This window comes from Pongo abelii, chromosome 1 (genome assembly GCF_028885655.2).
Source record: "Pongo abelii isolate AG06213 chromosome 1, NHGRI_mPonAbe1-v2.0_pri, whole genome shotgun sequence".
Classification (NCBI taxonomy): domain Eukaryota; kingdom Metazoa; phylum Chordata; class Mammalia; order Primates; family Hominidae; genus Pongo; species Pongo abelii.
Genome location: NC_071985.2, coordinates 140,746,207 through 140,770,858, shown reverse-complemented (window position 1 = coordinate 140,770,858; position 24,652 = coordinate 140,746,207). Strand labels below are relative to the sequence as shown.

General features: G+C 38.8%; 3 protein-coding genes across 7 annotated transcripts in view; 1 reads left to right on the top strand and 2 right to left on the bottom strand.

Moving 5' to 3' along the window:
* Window positions 1-136: 136 nt before the first annotated feature.
* C1H1orf146 (chromosome 1 C1orf146 homolog) lies at window positions 137-24,364 on the top strand. Of its 2 annotated transcripts, XM_054531158.2 has the most exons (7): window positions 137-270; window positions 1,008-1,126; window positions 13,608-13,716; window positions 18,820-18,913; window positions 20,835-21,003; window positions 22,658-22,736; window positions 23,408-24,357. In XM_054531158.2, the coding sequence occupies exons 3-7, from the start codon at window positions 13,651-13,653 to the stop codon at window positions 23,540-23,542; spliced, it is 543 nt and encodes a 180-aa protein (XP_054387133.1). In that variant the 5' UTR covers window positions 137-270; window positions 1,008-1,126; window positions 13,608-13,650; the 3' UTR covers window positions 23,543-24,357. The 2 variants fall into 2 exon arrangements, with proteins under 2 accessions (XP_054387133.1, XP_002810651.2); XM_002810605.5 differs by lacking the exon at window positions 1,008-1,126 and having other exon boundaries at window positions 23,408-24,364.
* Window positions 11,237-12,214, bottom strand: LOC103892065 (actin, alpha skeletal muscle-like). Its single transcript, XM_024244271.2, has 2 exons — window positions 12,210-12,214; window positions 11,237-11,849 (listed from the first exon to the last, which is right to left on the bottom strand). The coding sequence occupies exons 1-2, from the start codon at window positions 12,212-12,214 to the stop codon at window positions 11,237-11,239; spliced, it is 618 nt and encodes a 205-aa protein (XP_024100039.1).
* The window catches only part of GLMN (glomulin, FKBP associated protein), a 63,468-nt gene continuing 63,090 nt past the window's right edge, over window positions 24,275-24,652 (bottom strand). For 3 of the 4 annotated variants that reach the window (XM_063728405.1, XM_002810603.5, XM_002810604.5), the window contains one exon: window positions 24,275-24,517. In XM_063728405.1, the coding sequence (XP_063584475.1) occupies window positions 24,401-24,517 (117 nt within the window). In that variant the 3' untranslated portion in view covers window positions 24,275-24,400. The remainder of the gene's footprint in view (window positions 24,518-24,652) is intronic. The other variant, XR_656301.4, reaches the window with a different exon arrangement.

Sequence of the window (24,652 nt, the reverse complement as noted above, 5' to 3'; positions counted from 1 at the left end):
GGCCTCCCAAAGTGCTGGGATTACAGGCGTGAGCCAGCGCCCCCGGCTGTATCTTCTTAACCATTTTCGGCTTCCTGCAAACCTCGCTCTAGGGAGCCAGAAACGCGGAAAAGGTTTGCGGGGTCTGCGGTTGCGCAGAAGCCCAGCGGCTACAGAACCCTGCCCCAGGCACCCTGGGCACTCTGCCCGGCCGGCAGCGCCTCTCACTGCTCGCGGAACGTTCTGGAAGTTTGGGAAACCCTGAGCAGTCTCTGAGGACCCGGTGAGCAGGTGGGTTTGCAGCGCTGGGGATGAGGCCTCGGCAGACCTGTCTCTTCACGTTTTTCTTTCTTCGTTCTTCGCCCGCGCAGTGCTCTCTGACTTGCCCAGCTCGGAGCTTTACCTCAGGGCTTTGGCGGGTGAGGGGAGGAGATCCTGCCCACCCTATTTTCCCCTTGAGAATCCGGTGTGGAAAGGGCTCCTTCGGGGTTTTCCCTGTCAGAAGTCCGTCACCCACCTGCGATTGTAAATTTTATTTGCTTTAGGCTTTGTTGGTCACTCCGAAAAGTAAAGAATGGAAGAGACCTTGAAGATCCTTGTAGGCCGGCGCCTCACTGGGCCCGTGAGGAGACTGAGCAGGGAAAGTGACTTGCTGGAGTTGATGGGGCAGTGTTAAACTTAAATTTGCAAACACTCTAGAGCTTGGAAAAAAACAAAACAGTAGGAACAAAAGCCCAGAATACCAGGGCCTTGGAACTGGCAAAGGTTTAAGAGGCCACAGGGCCCAAGCTTTTTATTTTTAATTTAACTTTTATTTTAGGTACAGGAGTCTGTGTGCAGGTGTGTTACATAGGTTAAACTCGTGTCACGGGGGTTTGTTGTCCAGATTCTGTCGTCCCCCAGGTGCCCATTAGTGACTGTCCCTCCTCCACCCTCTGGTCTCCCGGTCCCGTCCCCCGCACCTGCCCCTCCCCTCTGTCCCTGCACACTCAGCGTTCAGCTCCCGTTTAGACGCTTTTTGTTTTCAGGTGAGGATGCAGCCCAACCAGAGGTGACGTGATTTGCCCAAAGCCACACAGTCCCCGCTTGGCTGCTGGTCGAGGAGCTTTTCCCCATAAATGCTGAGAAGGCACTGCCCCAGCCCCAGGTTTCTGATTCATTCCTCACCTTTAACAGGGACTTGGGACACGACTGACCCCAACTCCTTTCTCACTTATTGTGCACGTGATTACTTTACTTCTCTTAGCTTTAGTTAAATTGTTTTTAAAACCTATGTATAAGGGTGTGAAGATTTAAATGAATATTTACATATTACTAGATTTAAGTGAATATTTATAGATTACTAACTGATAGACACAAACATACATATCCACATACATACCAGTAACTACTCCAAAAAGTTCTTGTAACCTTTGCATATATGTATTAATAGCTATGTGGGTGTATTAGTAAGTATGTGTAGGGGGGGTTATCGAAGTTGAAGCCCTTCCCCCAGCCAACTCACCATTTACTCATTCACAAATCTTTTGAGTGTCTACTGAGTGCCAGGTGCTGAGTAAGGTAAAACAGAATCAGAATGTGTCCCTGCTCTCATGGAGCTAGTTAACTTGTCATTCATTCATGCATGCAATAAATGAGGAAATTAGCAGCTGGTTTCAACTCAGCAGGAAGAACTTTCTAATTATTAAAGTTGTTGAAAAGTAGAATGAAATCACCTTGAGAGATACTAACTTACCATCACTGAAAGTGACTTTCTCTTTCTTTTTTTTTTTTTTTTTTTTTTTTTTTAGACAGAGTCTCGCTCTATTATCACCCACACTGGAGTGCAGGGGTGGGATCTCAGGTGACTGCAACCTCCAACTCCTGGGTGTGCAGCCACACCTAAGGAATGAGGAGTTATATTCCCCACCCCCACTGTTTAATATTTTTAGAGACAGGGTCTTGCTATGTTGCCCAGGCTGGAGTACAGTGGTTATTCACAGGTGCAAACATAATGCACTGCAGCCTCAAACTTTTGGCCTTAAGCAATCCTCCTGCTTCAGTCTCCTGAGTAGCTTGAATTATAGGTGCGTGCCACTGCCCAGCTCTATGCTCCTGTTCTTAAGGTTGGAGTATAAATACATAAATTATTTGGAATTATTCTGCACAGATTTGTCTCTTCTCCATTTATTGGTTTGTTCAAACCTTTATAGCAGTATAGACTCATGGATATTCATTTTATACTTTGGATTATAATGCTATTTTGCTCAAATTGTTCCAGCTTTAGCCATTGGGAGCTCTTTCAGTTGGTTCCTCTGCTCTTATGACATGCCCCGTCAATGCCATCTGTGTGGGGTTTTTTGGTTTGTTTGTTTTTGTTTTTAAGTACTTTCTTACTTTTTGGCACTACTCTGGACTCATCTTGTATGTTTCCTGTCCCAGTCCTAGAATCAGCCATTTCTCCAAGGAGCCCTGGTTCCTTTTTTGGAGAATGCTATTTAGAAACCAAAATCTGGGTGCTAGGTGTACTTGTTGCTAGCACCCAGGTGCTAGGGTGTTGTTTGTTTTAGGCCCTTTCAGCTAACAGAGTAAAGAAATAGATGTGTGTGTACTAATCTGGGTATATACACATACAGTCATGCATTGCTTAATGATAGGGATGTGTTCTGAGAAATGCATCATTAGGTGATTTTGTCATTGTGAGAACATCATAGAGTGTAATTACACAAACTTAGATGGTGTAGCCTACTAGACATCTAGGCTATATGGTATAGCCTATTGCTCCTGGGCTACAAATCTGTATAGTATGTTAATGTACTGAATACTGTAGGCAACCTGTGTATCTAAACATATCTAAATGTAAAAAAAGTAAAAATACAGTATTATCATCTTGTGGCACCACCAGTCATATATGAAGTCCATTGTTGACTGAACGGTCAATATGCAATGCATGAATGTATCTATAAAATATTTCTGTGTGTATTCTTCTGTATCTATATTAAGTTAACAATGAGTTCATACTGTGACCTCCAATTCTAACTATGGACCATTCTAGCCTTGAGAGGTAGGATTAAAAAGAAACTTTAAACAAAAGCATGAAGAATGAAGTTTTTTAAAATGCTGTTATGAGCATTCTTGTATAAGTCTCTTAGTACAGATCACATGCATTTCTGTTGAATATACATTTAGGAGTGGAGTTGCTGAGTTACAGGTTGCGAGTATCTTCAACTTTAGTAGATAATGCTTGCCAAGAACTGTGAAAAGTCTTATCCTACTTGCAAGCTAATAAGCTAGCCTGTTACTGTTTTATAGATGCTTGCAGAATATATAAGATGCCTCAGACAGAGACAAAGGATATTTTTAATTCATGGAAAAAGCAGGAATTAAATTAAATCATGGCTTGGATAAAGAAAATGTACATATACATCATGGAATACTATGCAGCCATGAAAAGAAAGAAATCATGTCCTTTACAGCAACACGGATGCAGCTGGAGGCCATTATCCTAAGTGAATTAGTGCATGAACAGAAAACCAAATACCACATGCTCTCACTTATAAGTGGGAGCTAACCATTGAGTACATATGGACATAAAGATACAAACAATAGACAATGGGGACTACTAGAGGGGAGAGGGAGGAAGGAGGATAAGGGCTGAAAAACTACCTTTTGGGTACTGTGCTCACTACCTGGATGACAGGATCATTTGTACCCCAAACCTCAACATCACACAATATACCCATGAAAGAAACCTGCACATACACCCCCTGAATCTAAAATAAAAGTTGAAATTTAAAAAGAAATTTTACCACTGAAACAACATGCTGTAAGAGCAAAGGTGGTATTTTTCTAGCTTTGTAAGCAGTGCAGATTATTTTATCTAAAAGTTGAAGATATTTTTCCTTTTGGAAAATAATTGGGATGTGGTAACTTCTGGGACCTTTTTCAGTGAATATCAAAGTGTTTCAAAGAGGTTATTTTTCACTATGCATAACAAGGGATTAGTTTTGCTTTCTTTGCTTGATTTCAACTGCCTGGCATTAATTTTAGTTTCCATAGCAGCAACAGTAAGCAATTGGCATTGGAGTAGCCAGATTTGCTGCAGATACCAGAATCTCACCATAGGAAATATTTTAAGTAGCCCTGGTGTTGGACTCCTGTACTTCTCTTCGACACAACAGAATTTGCTAATTTTAAAATGACACACTTATCATTATTGAATATTTTCAGAGCTATTTAAAAACCTGTAAGATGGCTGGGTGTGGTGACTCACACCTGTAATCCCAGCACTTTGGGAGTCTAAGGTGGGCAGATCACCTGAGGTCAGGAGTGACCATCCTGGCCAACGTGGTGAAACCCCATCTTTACTAAAAATACAAAAAAATCAGCCAGGCGTGGTGGTGCACACCTGTGGTCCTAGCTACTTGGGAGGCTGAGGCACAAGAACCGCTTGAACCTGGGTGGCGGAGGCTGCAGTGAGCCAAGATCATGCCACTGCACTGCAGCCATAGTGACAGAGTGAGATTCCGTCTCAAAAAATAAATACAGACGTGTGTGTGTGTGTGTCTATATTGTATAATTTATATGCAGTATAACATATGCATGTATATGTAACATATACAACATGCATGTGTATATATAATGTATATAACATGCATTATATATAACACATGCATGTATAACATATCATGTATGCTGTGATGTTTTGACACATGTATACACCTGTGAAACAATTACTACAATCAATATAGTGAATATACCCATCCCAAAGGTTTCCTCCTGCCCTTCTGTAATCCCACTTTTTTTTCCCATTATCCCTTCTTCGGTTTTTTTTTTTTTTTTTTTTGTCACTATAGTTTGTATTTCTTTTTTCTTTTTTTTTTTTTTTTTTTTTTTTTTTTGAGACGGAGTCTCGCTCTGTCACCCAGGCTGGAGTGCAGTGGCGCGATCTTGGCTCACTGCAAGCTCTGCCTCCAGGGTTCATGCCATTCTTCTGCCTCAGCCTCCCGAGTAGCTGGGACTACAGGCGCCCACCACCATGTCTGGCTAATTTTTTGTATTTTTAGTAGAGACGGGGTTTCACCGTGTTAGCCAGGATGGTCTCAATCTCCTGACCTCGTGATCTGCCCACCTTGGCCTCCCAAAGTGCTGGGATTACAGGTGTGAGCCACCGCGCCCGGCCTATAGTTTGTATTTCTTATATAAAATAAACTATACAATATGTGCTGTGCTTTTGGGGGCAGGGGTTGGCATCTTTCCTTCATAATTTTTTAGAGTGACTCGGATTGTGTGTATCAATAGTTCACTCCTTTTTGTTGCTGAGTAATATGCCATTGTATGAATATATTACAATATCCATTCACCTGTTGGGGGGCATTTGGGTTGTTTCTAGTTTTTGGTTACTACAAATAAACCATTCATGTGTAAATCCTTGTATAGATGTATGCTTTCTATTTTCTTTGGTAAATTACCTAGGAGTAAAATGGCTGGATATCATGGTAAGTATATGATTAGCTTTTTAAGAAAATGTCAAACTATCTTCCAAGTGTTTGTACCATATACTTTCAAATTAGTAGTGTATGAGAGTTCTAGTTCCTCACATTCTCACCAACACTTGATACTGTTAGTTTGTTAAATTTTAGCCATTATAATAGGTATGTAGTGGTATCTTGTAGCTTTAATTTGCATTTCCCTAATAATAATGTTGACTATCTTTTTATGTCCTTATTTGCCACTTATATATCTTCTTTGGTGAATAACCTGCTTAAATCTTTTGACTATTTTTTAATTGGGTTGTTTGGTTTTTTACTGTTGAGCCTTGAGTGTCTTTTTTGTTTTGTTTTGTTTAGTTTTGTGTTTTGAGAAAGTCTTGCTCTGTTGCCCAGGCTGGGGTGCAGTGGCACGATCTCAGCTCACTGCAACCTCTGCCTTCTGGGCTCAAGCGATTCTCCTGCTTCAGCCTTCTGAGTAGCTGTGACTGCAGGTACGCACCACCATGCCTGGCTAATTTTTGTATTTTTAGTAGAGATGGGTTTTCACCATGTTGGCCAGGATGGTCTCAAACTCCTAGCCTCAAGTGATCCGCATGCCTCAGCCTCCCAAAGTGCTGGGATTACAGGCGTGAGCCACCATGCCGAGCCCAAGCCTTAAGGGTCTTTAAAAATATATTCGGGATACAAGTCATTTACCAGATATTTGCTTTGCAGATATTTTCTTCTAGTCTCCAGCTTGTCTTTTTATTCCCCTTAAGAGTGTCTTTTTAAACATTTTTATAAATGTAGGTGTTACTGGTGCAGTTTTGTTGTTGTTGTTGTTTTATTTTATTTATTTATTTGTTTATTTTGAGACAGAGTCTTGCTCTGTCGCCCAGGCTGGAGTGCAGTGGCATGAACTCGGCTCACTGCAAGCTCCTCCTCCCAGGTTCACACCATTCTCCTGCCTCAGCCTCCTGAGTAGCTGGGACTACAGGCGCCCACCACCACGCCCGGCTAATTTTTTGTGTTTTTAGTGGAGACGAGGTTTCACTGTTAGCCAGGATGGTCTTGATCTCCTGACCTCATGATCTGCTCGCCTCAGCCTCCCAAAGTGCTGGGATTACAGGCGTGAGCCACCGTGCTCGGCCAGAGAGAAGTTTTTAACTTAGATGAAGTCCAATTTATCAATTTGTTTTCTTTTATGGATTGTGTTTTTGGTGTCATACTAAAAATTATTTACCTAACTCAGGGTTACAATTATGTCCTATTTTCCTCTAGAAGACTTATAGTTTTATGTTTTACATGTAGGCCTATGATTCATTCTGAGTTAAATTTTGGGTATGGTGTATGGAATGGATCCGAGTTCATTTTCTAAAACATACTGATATTGAATTGTTCCAACACCGTTTATTGTAAAGACAGTCTAGCTCAATGTTTATCAATGTTGTTGATCTTTTCAAAGAACTGTTTATTTTCTTTATTCTATTTTTATTCCATTGATTTCTGCTTTAATCTTTATTACTTCCTTTTTTTCCCATTGCTTTGGGTTTAATTTGTTCTTTTTTTTCTTTTGAGACGGAGTCTTGCTCTGTCACCAGGCTGGCGATCTTGGCTCACTGGCAACCTCTGCCTCCTGGGTTCAAGCGATTCTCCTGCCTCAGCCTCCGGAGTAGCTGGGACTACAGGTGCGTGCCACCACGCCCAGCTGATTTTTGTATTTTTAGTGGAGACGGGGTTTCAGCATGTTAGCTAGGATGGTCTCCATCTCTTGACCTCATGATCTGCCCACCTCGGCCTCCCAAAGCTCTGGGATTACAGGCATGAGCCACCGTGCCCGGCTTGTTCCTCTTTTAATATAAGATGGAATAAGGTATTAATTTGACATCATTCTTCTTTTCTGGTTTAGCCACTTTTTTTTGTTTTCTTGAGACAGGGTCTCACTCTGTCGCTCAGTCTAGCTAGTGTGCAGTGGAGCAGTCATCTCAACCTCCCCAGGCTCAGGTGATCCTCCCTCCTCAGCCTCCCAAGTAGCTGGGACTAGAGTTGTGTGCCACCATACCCAGCTAATTTTTGTATTTTTTTGTAGAGATGGGGTTTTGCCCTGTTGTCCAGGCTGGGCACAAACTCCTGGGCTCCAGCAGTACACTGGCCTTGGCTCCCCCAAAGTGTTGGGATTACAGGCGTAAGCCACTGCACTCGGCCTAATTTAGTCTTTTAAAGCTATGTGTTTCCCTCTAAGTACTCCTTAGCTACATTTCATAAATTTTTATGTTTTATGTTTGTTTTCACTCATTTCAAAATATTGCCTAACATCCATTATGATTTATTCTTTGATCTATGGATTACTTAGAAGTGTGTGTTTGATTTCCAAGTATTCGTGGCTTTCCCTCAAATTTTTTATTTATATTGATTTTTAATTTAATTCTATTGTGGTTTGTATGACTTTTGTTTCATGTATTTTGGAGCTCTGTTAGATGAATATATAATATATAAGGAATGTATATATCAGGATATACATTGTTATATATTCCTGATATATTGACCTTTTTATCATTATAATACATCCCTCTTTGTCTCATTTGATATTTATCTTAAAGTCTATTTTGGTTTTTTATCAGTATAGCCACTCCAGCTGTCTTATGGTTACTGTTTGCATGATGTATCTTTTTCCATTCTTTTACTTTGAACCTATTTGTATCCTTGAATCTAAAGACAACATATAGTTGGATTTTGGTTTGACTGTAAAATCTTATCCATTCACATTTTAATGTAATTACTCAGTATTGCTGACTGCTATTTAAAAAATTTTTAAATTGAGATATAAGTCATATGACATTAAATACATTTTAAAATGTACAAGTCAGTGATTTTTAGTACATCCACTGTGAGGTACAACCGTCACTACTATTAAGTCTGCCAGTTTGCTATTTAGTTTCTAAATGTCTCATATCTTTTTTGTTCCTCTGTTCCTTCTTTACTACCTCTTTGGTGTTATATGAATATTTTTTAGTATACCACTTTGATTCCTCTGACTTCTAAATTTTTTTTGTTATTTTCTTAGTGCTTTCTCTGGATACTATAATATGCATCTTAATTATTTCAGATTGGCACTAATTTAATTCTGGAAAAATAGAGAAACTTTGCACCAATATAGCTCCATTTCCTCCCGATATACTCACATGCATACATGCACGCATGCACACACACACACACACACACGACTCAATAATATAATTACTGCTTTATATATTCATCTTTTAGAGAAATTAAGAGAACTGAGGAAAATACATATTTATTTAGTCTTACATTTATGCATCTATTTACCACTTACGGTTCTCTTCATTCTTAACGTGGATGCAAGTTAACATATGGTAGCACCTTTCTTTTGGTTAATGGTTGTGTGGTATATGTTTTCCCATCCTTTTACTTTCACCCTTTTTATATCTTAGTAGTTAAAGTGTTTTTATTGTAAGCGGCGTATGGTTTTTCCCTTGTCATTTGGGGCAATCTTTTCTTTTAGTTGTAGAATTTAGTCTTATATGTAGATACTGATGTATTTAGGTTTAGTATGCCATGTCACTATTCGTTTTCTATTTGTCCCTCAAGTTATATGTTCTTTTTTCTCTCTCTTGCCTGCTTTTGGACTTCTGAAGTGTTGTTTGTTTGTTTGCTTGCTTTAAATCTGTTTTTCTCTATTACCTTGTTGAGTTTTTTAAACCATAATTTGCTGATTAACTCAGAAATTACAAAATGCGTGATTGACTTATCAAGATCCAGTATAAGTGAGTACTTCTACCACTTCAAGGACCTAAAGCACCTTAGGTACAGTTACCATCATTTCTCCTTTTTTTGCTATTGCTGTATATTTTAATTGAACATCTATTTTAAACTTCCTTATATATTATTGTTCTTATTTGTAGTCATTCTTGATTTAGAGTTACCCACATATTTACATTTCTCCTTTCCATTAGTCTTCATTTATTCTGGCATCTTTGTGCTTCCATGTGGGATCATTTGCCTTGTGCCTAAAGAACCTCTCCTGGTATTCGGCCGGGCTTGGTGGCTCAAGCCTGTAATTCCAGCACTTTGGGAGGCCGAGGCGGGCGGATCATGAAGTCAGGAGATCGAGACCATCCTGGCCAACATGGTGAAACCCTGTCTCTACTAAAAATACAAAAAAATTAGCCGGGCATGGTGGCGCCTGTAGTCCCAGCTACTCAGGAGGCTGAGGCAGGAGAATGGCGTGAACCCGGGAGGCGGAGGTTGCAGTGAGCTGAGATCAAGCCACTGCACTCCAGCCTGGGTGACAGAGCGAGACTCCATCTCAAAAAAAAAAAAAAAAAAAAAAAAAAAGAACTTCTGCTGGTATCTCCTTTAAGTGTGGGTCTACTGATGATGAAGTCTCTGGTTTTATTTTTCTCATAAAATTTTTCTTTATTTCTCCCTCATTTTAAAAACATATTAATCTCAGCTATGAAATCCTATGTTGGCAATTATTTTCTTTCACTACTTAAGAGTTATTATTCAGTTGCCTCCTAGCTACCATGTTTCTATTGAAGTCAGTTTTCAGTTTATTGTTTCCCTTTAAAAATAATACACCTCTTTTCACTGGCTCCTTTGAAGATTTTTTTTTTTTTTTGGTTTTACTTTGTTAATCTGTTGCTTAGTTTAATCTGTTCAGATTTATTATTGCTCTTGAACCTACGACTTGATGTCTTTAGTCAATTTTGGAAAATTGACTTGGCCACTCTATTTTTATGTATAGGTCCTGCTCCATTCTCTTTTCTCTTTCTCAGACTTCAGTTATCTCTCTGTTAGACCATTTCACAAGCCTAAATAATGCCTTGTATGTGTATTATGCTTTTCTCTGTGTTCTTTATCCTTTTGCTTAACCTACCTCAGTCTGGATATTTTCTTCTGACCTACATTCCACACTTGTGTTTAACCTGCTGTTTAATCTATCCATTGAATTGTTTCCAATTTTGATATTTTTTCATTTCCAGAATTTACATTTCATTTACTTTTACAGTTTCAAATTTTCTGCCAAAATGCTCCAATTGTCGTATACTGCTTTGAACAAATTAATCATTTATAGTCTGGATATGACAATGCCAGTATTCCAGTCTCTCCTTGGTCTCTTCTTTACAGTCAGCTTTTTCCCCTTGGTTTTCAGTCTGTTCTTAATTCTTTGTATGCCTGGGTATTTTTTTATTGTGTGCTGGATGCTGTGATTGCAAAATTATAACACTAACTTGTAACCTGAGGCTCTGGATAATATCTTCCTCCATAGGGGATTTACTTTTGCTTCTGGCGGACAGTTTTTCTAGATACAGCTGTGACTCTCCAGATTGTCTGATTGAAAGGACAGAAACAACTGGTTCAGGAGCCCTTGTCAGCCTCTAGAGAAATCCCAGAACACTCAGCCCTGACACATTAATACCCTGCACAGATCGGAGACTGCTGGCCACGCAGACTCACCAAGCCACAGACTTGTCTTCCGCAAGCATGTTCTTACCTCAGCCACGAAGTGACCAAGCCACATGTACTAAGGGTTGAAATCAAAGATATGTACAGGGTATTAAACAAATACCAAAGGGAATAGTTAACTTGAATACAAGGTCAAAATCAGCAACAAGTTCTATGATCCAGTGCTGATATCAGATACTAGCTTTAAGGACAATTTCTTTTCGAAGGCTTATTCCAGATTCGTGAGGCTAGCATGAGATGTATGCATTTGCCAGGGACAAATTTATACTTCTGAATTAACCCATGCAGCAAAAGCTATACATCTGCTCACAGTCTATTTAGAAGCATTTGTGGTGAACAATGGAGGGGCCCAACTTGTCATACTCCTGCTTGCTAGTGCACATCTGCTGGAAGGTGGACAGTGAGGCCAGGATGGAGCCGTCGATCCACACCGAGTACTTTTGCTCTTGGGGTGCAATGATCTTGATCTTCATGGTGCTAGGTGCCAGGGCAGTGATTGCCTTCTGCATCCTGTTGGCGATGTCTGGGTACATGGTGGTGCCTCTGGACAGCACTGTGTTGGCGTACAGGTCTTTGAAGATGTCCACATCACACTTCATGATGCAGTTGAAGGTGGTCTCATGGGTGCCACAGGATTCCATGCCCAGGAAGGAAGCCTGGAACAGCACCTCCGGACACCGGAACCGCTCGTTGCCGATGGTGATGGCCTGGCCGTCAGGCGGCTTGTAGCTCTTCTCCAGCTTTTTGTCATCAGCTGTAGCTGTTCTTTGTACTGTCTTCTTTCTGTGAGCTGTACCCTTGCCCCCATTCTGGACCTGATCTGGAAGTTTGGCTAAATTTTCTTGATTTGTGCTGTTGGTTAATCTGAAGCAGAGAAGGTCCTCCAACTCCAGTGTGCAGCAAGAACAAGATGGCTGCCCAGGAAGATTTCTTAAATAAGAAACAAAACCTACTAACCATAAATGAAAAGATTGATAAATTTGACTACATTGGAAATAATAATTTGTGTGTATCAAGAATTACCCTAAAGAAGGTAGGGTGGCTCAGAAGACAAGTCACAAACAGGTAGAAAATACATAGCCAACAAAGGACTGATATCTATAATATATAAAGAAATCCTACAAATATATAAGAAAAAGAAAAAACTAATAGGAAAATGGGCAAAAGACATAAGTGGAGAAGTGACTTTAGGGTTTTCAGTCTCAATGAAATTAGAAAAGTAGCAAATTTAGAGCACAGTGAGATTCCATTTCATGCTACTAAGTTTATGGTAATTTTCTTTCCTCTCACCTCATACGTATACTATAAACTTTAGCACGCTGAACTTAAATGCAATTTTATTTTACTATATACCTGGTTGCCAATGTATGGTGCGTTGTTGTTCTGCAGAATACTCTTCCTTCTCTTAGTGCAGTGGTTCTTAAAGTGTGGTCCCCAGACCGGCATCATCAGCATCACCTGTGTACCTCTTAGAACTGCAGATATTGGCCAGGTGCAGTGGCTCACGCTTGTATTCCTAACACTTTAGGAGGTTGAGGTGGGAGGGTCGCTTGAAGCCAGGAGTTCAAGACTGGCTTGGCCAACATAGGGAGACCACCCCCTGCATCTCCACAACAAGTTTAAAAAAAAAAAAAATGGCTGGGCGCGATGGCTCATGCCTGTAATCCCAGCACTTTGGGAGGCCGAGGCGGCAGATCACAAGGTCAGGAGATTGAGACCATCCTGGCTAACACGGTGAAACCCCATCTCTACTAAAAATACAAAAAAAGATTAGCTGGGTGTGGTGGCGGGTGCCTGTGGTTCCAGCTACTTGGGAGGCTGAGGCAGGAGAATGGCGTGAACCTGGGAGGCAGAGCTTGCAGTGAGCTCAGATTGCACTACTGCACTCCAGTCTGGGCAACAGAGCAAGATTCCGTCTCAAAAAAAAAAAAAAAATTAGCCAGGCATGGTGGTGCGTACCTGTAGTCCTAGCTACTTGGGAAGCTGAGGCAGGAGGATTGCTTGAGCCTAGGAGTTTGAGGCTAGCATCGCACCCCTGTACTCCAGCCTGTGGGTGAAAGAGTGAGACCCTCTTTAAAAAAAAATGCAAATATTCAGGTCCCACCTCCTATATTCCCTATGTGAGATATATAGTATTTCCCTCCGTAGTAGAAGGCAGGTTTGCTTACAAAAGATTCAGGTTTCCTAAGCTCTGGGTTTCTTTCCTATAATGCAACCCACTGTGTGTGCAGATGTCACCTGGCCTTTGTCCCATCACCCTGTGGGAATTGGGCTTGAGGAACTAGTGTAAGAAAATAATGATGCTGTGGCTATACTGCTATTGCTCTGAGTGAAAAACTGTCCTTTGTCTCTGAGTCTGTCTTTTATCTGTATAAGTGAAACTCTGGCAGGCTAACTTTTTAGCTTGCAGGTAGGATAAAAACCTCAGACCTTGCAAGTTCTTGATGCAAGTCCTCTTTCTGTAAAGTTAGTGTGCTGAAATGGGAATCATTGCTTTTGATCCTTGTTAATGGGAAGCATAGTATTGAACAGGCTAAATGTATAACAAGACAGATACTTTTTCTGTTGTCAAATTTTGATGTTCAAATATTCTTTAAAATGTCTCTAATACCCTAGTTTTATTTCCATCTTTAATTTACTCATTCATCAGATATTTCTTTGCATTCTTTGTGTTCTTAATTTTCTCAGATTGTTGCACCATTAGAAGCTAGGTTGATCCACAGACAGACAGATGGCTGAAAGTGGAAAAGAAAAAATAAAATGGACAACCACCATTATTATTAGCTCATCTCTTAAGGTAAAGGGGCATTTGGGCCACTGATCTTTAACTTAAAAAAATTAAAAGCAGCTTTCATATAGAACAATATTTTAAAAAGTTCTTAGCTTAATTATCCACAATTAGTTGTGGGGAGCAGGAAGTGCATAAGCTAAATGTATTTTAAAGATAAATTAATAGACTTTTTCCATTCATTTTCAACATCCAACTTCCTTAATTCTTTGAAGGTTGGAGATTTTCTAAAGTCCTTTTTTTTTTTTTTTCCTTCTGTAAGCACTCTAATGGCGATGTTAAGGAATTCCAGTAACAGTAAAGATATGCAAATATATATTAGTTAAGGCTTTCTGAGAGCTAAAGAACCAGAAACTGATATCCTAGCCTTGGCAGCACTGGAATGAGACTGTCTCCTTACGGTTTGGAGAGGGAGAGATGGAAAGTTGAATGCCTGAGAGTAGGTGGTCAACTCACAACCGTTTTAAACTCCTCAGCTCACAAGACTTCTCCATTGCCCTGATATTTATCTTATGGACACCAGCTGATGTCTGGAATGAAGGGGCAAGAAATGATTGTTCCATAGTAAGGTGTGGTTTTATGGTTTTTGCTGTATTTTGTTTTATACTTTGTTGTGAGTCCATTTTCATAAATTATATTTTTACATTTACCCATTTTATAGAGGCTTTTAAATGTATTAAGTTGAACTTTATGAAATTTACATTTCTGTGGTGAAAAGTTTCACATTGTCATTCTTTAAATTTTCTAATAAACTGTTAAGTGCCCCTTTTCATTCCTGTTTTTACTTACATTTTCTTTCTTATGAGTGATAGACATACTAGTTTTTGTTCTTTGTTTTTTTAAGATGGAGTTTTGCTCTGTCGCCCAGGCTGGAGTGCAGTGGCACAATCTTGGCTCACTGCAACCTCCGCCTCTCGGGCTCAAGTGATTCTCCTGCCTCAGCCTCCCAAGTAGCTGGGATTACAGGTGCCTGCCACCACGCTGGCTAATTTTTGTATTTTTAGTAGAGACGGGGTTTCACTGTGTTGACCAGGCTGGTCTTGAACTCCGATCCCTGCCTACCCCCCCAACAACCTGCACGATGGCTTCCCAAAGTGCTGGGATTACAGGCTTGAGCCACCGCACCTGGCTGACATAATACTAGTTTTAAAGATTATTAATAGATGTTACATATGCAGGAAGGAGTATTGTATGGATTTTATTTGGGATGCTGGTATAAACAAAGTTAAACAAGTGTTTTTTTTGTTTTGGTTTGGTTTTCTTTTTACTGCACTATTATTCAGAGACTTTAATATGCTCAAATGCATTGTAAAACCCCAAAAAGAGATGAAATAATATTCAGCATTTCCAAATCTTATTTCAATCAGGAGCATCTTTTAATATCTCATAGGACTAATATCCTATGAAACGTATTTTGAAAAATCTATACTTAGCTTCCTGGTCATTTTGATGAATCAGCTCTTGAACTTACTGTTTTCTCAATTCAATACTTTCTAATTTTACCTTCTTTTTTTTAGCATTCCATTATTTTATTCTTTTAGTTGGCTCCTCCTGATAATAGGATATTATTGAAATTCATTAGCATGATATATATGGGTGCTCATGATCTGCCAGCAATTATTCCTAACATTGTACCCAAATTAGCTGACTTGTGTATACCTTACACACTCACCATATAAGAACCATACCTTTAGGTCTGAATGCCTTTACCTATGTTATTCTTTCTGTCCATACTCTTCTCATATTTGTCTTCTTCCTTCACTTGTCTGCTTAACACACCGCTTTTTATTTTAAAGATTTGACTCAGATTTTTTGTTATATATTTTTTTAATTTTTTAATTAGACAGGGTCTCAGTATGTTGCCCAGGCCAGTCTTGAATTCCTGAGCTCAAGCAATCCATTGCCTTGGCCTCCCAAAGTGCTAGGATTACAGGCATGAGCCACTGTGCCTGGCCCTATTTGAATCAAATTTTATGGAGCTTTCTTAACTCATGTTTTTTATATTTTTAAATGTATCTTCTAGTTCTTTGCCAAAATTCTCAAGCTAGGTTTTATCTTCTTGATCATAGTAAACAGGCTGTTTTAAGGTGTGTGTTTGATAGCTTCACTACGTGGATCCCTTGTGGGCCTGTTTCTGTTCTCTATTGTTTCTGATAGTTTTCTTTAATGGAATTGTGTCCCTTTGTATGTCTGATTATTTTTTATTGTATGTTGGAATTTGTATTTGAAAAATTGTAGAAATAATTTGAAGCCTAGAATAGTGCTATCTTCCCCTTGAGAGGTTTTAATTCTGTAAGAAAATTAAATTCCTGATGCCCTAAGTAGGGTTGCCAGATAAAATACAGGACACTCAAGTTTGAATTTCCAGCCAGGTGCAGTGGCTCATGCCTATAATCCCAGCACTTTGGGAGGCCAAGGTGGGTGGGTCACTTGAGGTCAGGAGTTTTGAGACCAGCCTGGCCAACATGGTGAAACCCTGTCTCTACTAAAAATACAAAAATTAGCCAGGCATGGTGGTGCATGCCTGTAATTCTAGCTACTTGGGAAGCTGAGGCAGGAGAATCGTTTGAATCTGGGAGGCAGAGGTTGCAGTGGTCCAAGATCATGCCATTGCACTCCAGTCTGGGTGACAGAGTGAGACCCTGTCTCAAAAAAAAAAAAAAAAAAAAAAAAGTTTGAATTTCAGATAAACAGTGAATTTACTATAATTATGTCCCAAATATTGCATAGGTCATACTTATATTGAAAATTGCGTTGTCACTCATTCACATTTAACTGAGTGTTGTGTATTTGTATTTGCTAAGTCTGACAACCCAACTCCTAAGGCATCTATTTTATATGATGAATTAAGTTGTATCCTATACATCTAGAGTGTTGAATTAAATTGTCTCCTGTACATCTGGCTGTGAGAGAATTGAGAAAATAGTCACTCAGATCATTTTCTTTGTTCCATAATTCAGATGAGGAGACCTGATTGGGAAAGGTTGCTCTAGAGAGTGCTTCTGCAAGGTGCTTGGAAGCACTAGTAATTCAGTTACCACCTTAATACAATTTCAGAGATTGAAATGGTTTGAAGCTGGGCTATAGTCCCTGTGAGAGCTGTTCTATTTTCGTCAAAAGATCTGTTCAGCCTCTCTTCTGCCTCTTTCTGAGCTGGCAGATGCCCTCAGGGAAAAAAGTGGCCTAAATGCTTGCTCGGCTATTTGAATTTCTGTATAGATCTTGGCCTTATAAGTTTTTACTATCCTGTTAGCTCTCTGGTGTATTCAAGCAGATTTTAAAAGATTGTCCAGCTTTTCTAGTTGCCTTCAGCAGGTGGGTTGGCCTAAATTACTTAATCTGCCATTGCTGGAAGCATTATATAATTTTAAAACAGCAGACGAAAAGAGCCATAGTTAAACTGTAGGTCAGGATCTATCTGAGTGACACAAAATACTCTTTAGAAATGAAAGGAAGCATGTATTTTTATACATAATTTCAGCCTGTGTGCTTAACATATACATGTTCTGAGGCAAAATAGAAAATAAAATTAATTTACCTAAGAGATTTTTATCTATCTGGAAACTAACAAGTTTGAGTTTTATTTATTATTTTTATTTATTTTTTAATTTTTAGTAGAAACAAGGTCTCGCTACATTGCCCAGGCTGGTCTCAAACTCCTGGGCTGAAGTGATTCTCTCACCTCAGTCTCCCAAAGTGCTAGGATTACAGGTGTGAGCCATTGTGCCTGGCCAAGTTTAAGTTTTAACCTATCAGGAAAAACTATTAACCACCTAGATTTTAGCGTTGTGGGTAATATGATTTAATTGCCTGGGTGGAATAGGAAATGAGGTGATATTTGAAATGGTTAGTATTAAAACCAAGAGTCCTATAGCTGTCTTCTTACATGTTTTATGACTCACCTAAGGCTTAAAACATTTTAAAAGTATACTAAAGTAACTGTAATGTAAACTGAGGAACTGTCAAATTGGTTGTCTTCTGTGATGGTATTGTATATGTCTGGCACTATGCGGTTCTGTCAACTATTTAAGAAATATACAACCACCTATTTTCCATAGTTATACATTAGTGCATGTCAGAATCCATCTCCAAGTTGCTTATTATTATTATTATTTGAGACAGGGTCTCACTCTGTCACCTAGGCTGGAGTGCAGTGGTGCAATCACGGCTCACTGCAGCCTTAACCTCCCAGGCTCAAGTGAGTCTCCCACCTCAGCCTGTGAGTAGCTGGGACTACAGGCATGTGCCACTATGCCCAGCTAATTTTTGTATTTTTTGTAGAGAAGCAGTTTTGCCATGTTGCCCCGGCTGGTCTTGAACTTCTGGGCTCAAATGATCCACCAGCCTTGGCCTCCAAGTTCTCCGTGGCCACCATGCCCAGCCTCCAAGTTGTTTGTTTGTTTTTTGAGGTGGAGTCTCGCTCTGTCACCTGGGCTGGAGTGCAGTGGCACAATCTCAGCTCACTGCAACCTCCACCTCTGAGTTCAAGTGATTCTCCTGCCTCAGCCTCCCAAGTAGCTGGGACTACAGGCATGCGTCACCACACCCAGCAAATTTTGGGCTTTTACCATGTTGGTCAGGCTGGTCTCAAATTCCTGACCTCAAATGATCTGCCCACCTTGGCCTCCCAAAGTACTGGGATTTCAGGCGTGAGCCACCACCCAAGTTGTTTTTTAAAATGAAGTTTGCAGCTGGGTGTGGTGGCGTACACCTATAGTCCCAGCTACTTTGGGAGGATTGCATGAGCTCAGGAGGCTGAAGTCAGCGTGGGCAACAAAGTGAGACTTCATCTGTCTCTAAAAAAGAAAAAGAAATTTGCATTTGCTCTGGTTTATACAGTTTTTTAATGCTGTCTTTAAGTTCTGTTCCTAAGTAACATGACTGTAGTACATAACTCACTCCCAAACTTGAAATAAATATTTTAGTAGAACTAAATGTTTTTGCTTTTTTTAAAGTTTTTTTCTCCATAGAAGGCATATTTATTTATCTTTTGATGATCATATCTTTAAGCGGTAGTTATAAAACAACCTATTAAACTTTTAATTTTTTCTTTAGCTTTAATAAAATTGTAAGCATGCCTTAAATTTGTATTTCTGATATTTTTTTAAAAAGAGTTATGAAGTTGCAACTGCCCTAGAAAATCGAAGCCACAAAGTTCGATATTCAGATTCAGTGGAAAATGGATCAATTATATTTTCTCTTTCTGGTATGGTATATTTGCTCACTGCCTTAAGTTTCTTATGAAATATGTTGGTATAAATTCTAATGACTTCATAGTTCAGTAACCATGTAATATGTTATCTTTTGGGAAGGGTAAATGTGTAAAACTTTGTTATTACTACAAACACAGTGCATATGGCCAATTCCAAAATATATTCCTTTTTAGATTACAATTGTTAAAATAAAGCTGAACTAGTGGAGTCTGGTAGAAGATGGGAAAAAACTACTTGCTTTGGAACTGAGATGAAAATAGAAAAAGCCACTTTCCCAACAATTTATACTTACATTAAAGTATTACTTGTATTAACAGAGGACACAACATTTGTCAAAACTGATATACAAAAAAAAACATAGAATGTTTTCCATTAATTTCTATAAGAGTTTGCTGGATATAATATACATATTAACTAAAAGAATCATGGGGACAAATAAATGTTCATGAAATGACAACTGATACAACTGTTAGTCAAGGACAAAAGTCCAGTAAGGAATTAGATTAGGATAAGAGAAGGCTGAGGAGATGGGAAGGGGGAAGGTCCACCTGTGCTTGAGAAATGACAGAAGTGATTTTTAAAAAGGTAGAGGTAAAGGATTTTATCTGGAGGGTTGCAAATAGACTCTTCTAGCAGTTTTGGAAGACAAGCACTTTCAAAAAAGCTCCTAGAATAGATCTCCAGGCTGAAAGTGGTCTAGCCTCAAACTCATTCTTCTGGTTAAATATAGAATCCTCCAGGGAGAAATAAAATATTTGGTGAATATTTGCCTTGGCTACTTTATATACGTGATCTAATTTAATCCTTCTGACAAATCTAACAAAAAATTTACTCCCATGTTACAGAAGAGGAAACTTATGTTCAGAGAGGTTATATAAGTTGCCCAAGTTTACTCAATTAGTGTATAATCACAATCACTTTCCTCAGACTGTCTCCCACATCGTTTGAAGAGCTATAATCAAGTTTCCCTTTAGGACCATTCTTAATGGGCCTGACACTGTTTGAGAGATTGCAGATATCTGCTCACTGAGTGTATTAATTTTTGTAATTCTTTTTTATATTTTTTGAGATGGAGTCTCGCTTGTTGCCCAGGCTGGAGTGCAGTGGTGTGATCTCGGCTCACTGCAAGCTCCGCCTCCCAGGTTCACGCCATTCTCCTGCCTCAGCCTCCTGAGTAGCTGTGATTACAGGCACATGCCACCACACCTGGCTAATTTTTGTATTTTTAATAGAGACAGGGTTTCACCATCTTGGTCAGGCTGGTCTCGAACTCCTGACCTTGTGATCCGCCCACCTTGGCCTCCCAAAGTGCTGTGATTATAGGTGTGAGCCACTGCACCCAGCCAAAGGCTTGCTTAAGACTCTCTTTCTTTAGCTGATTTCCAGCTTTTAAAAATAATTATAGGAGCCTCTTGGTTGCTGAACACATGGAGGTATCTGGAGGGTGGCAGGCCCAGAGAAGGCACTGAAGCTTCATGTCCCTTCCCACATACCTAGCCCTACGCATATCTTCATCTGTATCCTTTGTAGTGTCCTTTATAATAAACTAGTACATATTTTAAAAGTATAACATAAAAAAATTAACTTTTTAAATGTAATTCATCTTTTTAATGAAAAACTACCCAGTATCTTCATGTGGACAATGTCTTCATCTAGGAAAAAAAAAAGTAGTTACTGATCCAAAAAAGTTTTTCTCTTATTTAGCACAAGTCATTCTTTTATACAGAGCACTTCAAAGAACTACCTAAATCATTTTGTTGTGTAGGAATTCCATTATAGTAATTTCTATTCCTTATGAGTTTAGGGCTTGGACACATATGGTATACTTACAGCTATTTTGGTTGATTTTGAGTTTATAACAAAATTTCATCTCTATGACAAAGTGACGTTTTATATTCAATTCACCTTTCCTAGGAGTTGCATTTTTATTAATGGATACTAAGGAATGTCTTCCGTCAACTGAAGAAATATTTCTAGCCAAAATTGAGAAGTTTATTAACATTCACCAAAATAGTTTTTTGGTTTTGTCTGCTGCCCTCCATGGGCCTGAAGAATGGAAACTGATGTTCAGGATTCAGCAGAGGTATGGAAGAATAGCATTATAGACTTATTTTTCTTATATTGTATTTATTTCAGTTCTTAATTCTTTTAGGTGAGTTTTGTTTTGCTAGATGATGAACACTGTGATGTTAACCTATCAAATTTAATGAAACACGGGCCAAATAGCTATTCTATGAATCGAGGTGATGGGGTTCATGATGTTTCAAGGGCTTCTCCAAGACCAAGCCAAAAGTGAACACTTTTTTAGTCAGTGATGTTTTGGCTATAGAGCCATCTCAAATCCTCTGTGGAGTAAGGCAGGGCATGAATGCGTAGACAAATAACAAACAATAGAGATTTGTCTCTTCTTTCCACTTTTTTTTTGTTTTTGTTTTTTGTTTTTTTTTTGTTATTATACTTTAAGTTTTAGAGTACATGTGCACAATGTGCAGGTTAGTTACATATGTATACATGTGCCATGCTGGTGTGCTGCACCCATTAACTCGTCATTTAGCATTAGGTATATCTCCTAATGCTATCCCTCCCCCCTCCCCCCACCCCACAATAGTCCCCAGAGTGTGATGTTCCCCTTCCTGTGTCTGTGTGTTCTCATTGTTCAATTCCCATCTATGAGTGAGAACATGTGGTGTTTGGTTTTTTGTCCTTATGATAGTTTACTGAGAATGATGATTTCCAATTTCATCCATGTCCCTACAAAGGACATGAACTCATCCTTTTTTATGGCTGCATAGTATTCCATGGTGTATATGTGCCACATTTTCTTAATCCAGTCTATTGTTGTTGGACATTTGGGTTGGTTCCAAGTCTTTGCTATTGTGAATAGTGCTGCAATAAACATACGTGTGCATGTGTCTTTATAGTAGCATGATTTATAGTCCTTTGGGTATATACCCAGTAATGGGATGGCTGGGTCAAATGGTATTTCTAGTTCTAGATCCCTGAGGAATCGCCACACTGACTTCCACAATGGTTGAACTAGTTTACAGTCCCACCAACAGTATAAAAGTGTTCCTATTTCTCCACATCCTCTCCAGCACCTGTTGTTTCCTGACTTTTTAATGATTGACATTCTAACTGGTGTGAGATGGTATCTCATTGTGGTTTTGATTTGCATTTCTCTGATGGCCAGTGATGGTGAGCATTTTTTCATGTGTCTTTTGGCTGCATAAATGTCTTCTTTTGAGAAGTGTCTGTTAATATCCTTCACCCACTTTTTGATGGGATTGTTTGTTTTTTTCTTGTAAATTTGTTGGAGTTCATTGTAGATTCTGGATATTAGCCCTTTGTCAGATGAGTAGGTTGGGAAAATTTTCTCTCATTTTGTAGATTGCCTGTTCACTCTGATGGTAGTTTCTTTTGCTGTGCAGAAGCTCTTTAGTTTAATTAGATCCCATTTGTCAATTTTGGCTTTTGTTGCCATTGCTTTTGGTGTTTTAGACATGAAGTCCTTGCCCATGCCTATGTCCTGAATGGTAATGCCTAGGTTTTCTTCTAGGGTTTTTATGGTTTTCAGTCTAACATTTAAGTCTTTAATCCATCTTGAATTGATTTTTGTATAAGGTGTAAGGAAGGGATCCAGTTTCAGCTTTCTACATATGGCTAGCCAGTTTTCCCAGCACCATTTATCAGATGTCAGCAAAAGTTATATGATCTGTATAACATGAATTGTTTTTCAGATTCCTGGGTTGTAACTTACGAATACTTCCAGTACACAACACAGTAAATGCTATTAATCTTATGTGCACTATAGCAAAGGTGAGTCACCCGTGGAATATGACACATACACACATACATTTTAAGGCTTTTAACTTCCAATTGTCACCCTTTTGAGCGAGACTGGCAAATATCTTGCTTCTGTTCCCCTGAGGGAGTTGCTGTTTCAGGATGCAACTTTTTCCCAAGCCTAAGTCTCTCAAGTCTTCTCAATTTACTTCCAGTAGCCACTACCGTTTAAGACTCACTTGGGTCCAAAAGAGCATTTGGCTGGCCCTATTGGTTACTTATATCTACATTCAAATTCTAAAGTTATAAGGGTTGGTCAGATTGAAGTCATAAACTGTCAGAATCCAAGCATACTATCTTATGGAATGTCATCTACCAATTGTCCACTTTCTTTTCTTGCTTTTTGTCCTCTGCAAAGTGTGCCCAGACACCTCCAACCCCCTAGGCAGACTTAGGTCTTCTTTGCCTTTATACTTGGAACATATCCCCATTAAAGCAATTTTTACAGTATTCTACTTTTTGGCTTGCATGTTTAAAATTCCTTGGATAGAAACAAAGTATTTTCCTGTTGACTACTCTAGTAACTTAGCACAAAGATGATCAAGAGATTTGCTGGAAGAATGAAAGTTAGGTATTTTTAAATGTGACCTTGTGAAAATACCTTATTTCTGTAAATAATGCTGCATCTTTATATCTTCTTCCAGACTACCTCCAAACCATACATAGATAGCATTTGCTACAGAATGATAACAGCTAAAGCTTACATCATTGAGCAAAGTCCTGTTTGGAAAACACTTCAGAAGATAAAACTGAATAGTGATTCAGTTAACCCAAGTTAGAGTACCAACTTAATGTTCTTCTCGAAGAATGTGAAAATAATTAGACCTGTTAAATTATAATATTCAAATATCTATTTAAAGACATGTATATTAATTTGAAATAATAACATGTATACAATTAAAAGTGATTTTATTTTAGGAGTTTCGCTGCAAGATTTAACGCTGTTTAGCAAAGGATTGATACATATATATCATAAAACTCAGGTGTAGCTTCTTAGTGAGTTAAATGGACAAATCTTTAGTAGGAAGTAAAAATACAGAATTTTCTAATCAGTTTTTTTAAAGTCATACATAGTTTTTAGTTTTTTTCCATAAAGGTAGCAAGTATTTCTAAAATTAATCTTTGCAGATGTTTTCCTATTATAACTTCTGCTGGAGAGGTGATGATGGGACTCTGCTCCCAAAGACTCCACCTGAGCCAGGAAAAGACAAGCTAAGAAAAGTCAGCTGGCCTCTTTACACTGGTGTGATAGCCAACTTGACACTAGGAGTTCCGAAATGTTTGTTACATAGCATCTAACTGCAGCAGAAAGTGTAACAGTATTTTTATAAGCTCACTAAAACTGTAGGAATGAATATAGACAATTCAACTACATTTTATGAAGTTATAAAATTATTAGTTTGTATTGGATTTTCAAAAGTAGTATTTAGGACATATGTGGGCATTATTTACCATTAGATAACTTTAAAACCAAAAAAACCTGTTCTATAGTGTACCATTATAGAAACTGATAAATGAGAAAACTTACATTTATTTTTCAAGCAGTAAATTTTTACAGAAAAATTTAATAAAGGTATTAAATAAATCATAATGGAAAGTACTATATTTTATTAGTTTTTATTTAGGAAGTGGAACTTTCACTTTATCCCAATATTTTCTTCAGAGGTAGACTTTGTTTTTATTTCAATGAGTTCTTCCACTCGAGCTAGAACACTTTCAATCAAATCAAATGTGAAAAGAGCTGAATGTAGGACCTGCAAAGCCAAGAAAAAGTAATGTTATTAATGCTGCCTTTAAAGCAAAACAAAGCAAAACGTAGATTTCAGCTGGAGGTAGCTTAGGAATATTTAAGACCAGGTACAGTGGTTTGCACCTGTAATTCCTGAGCT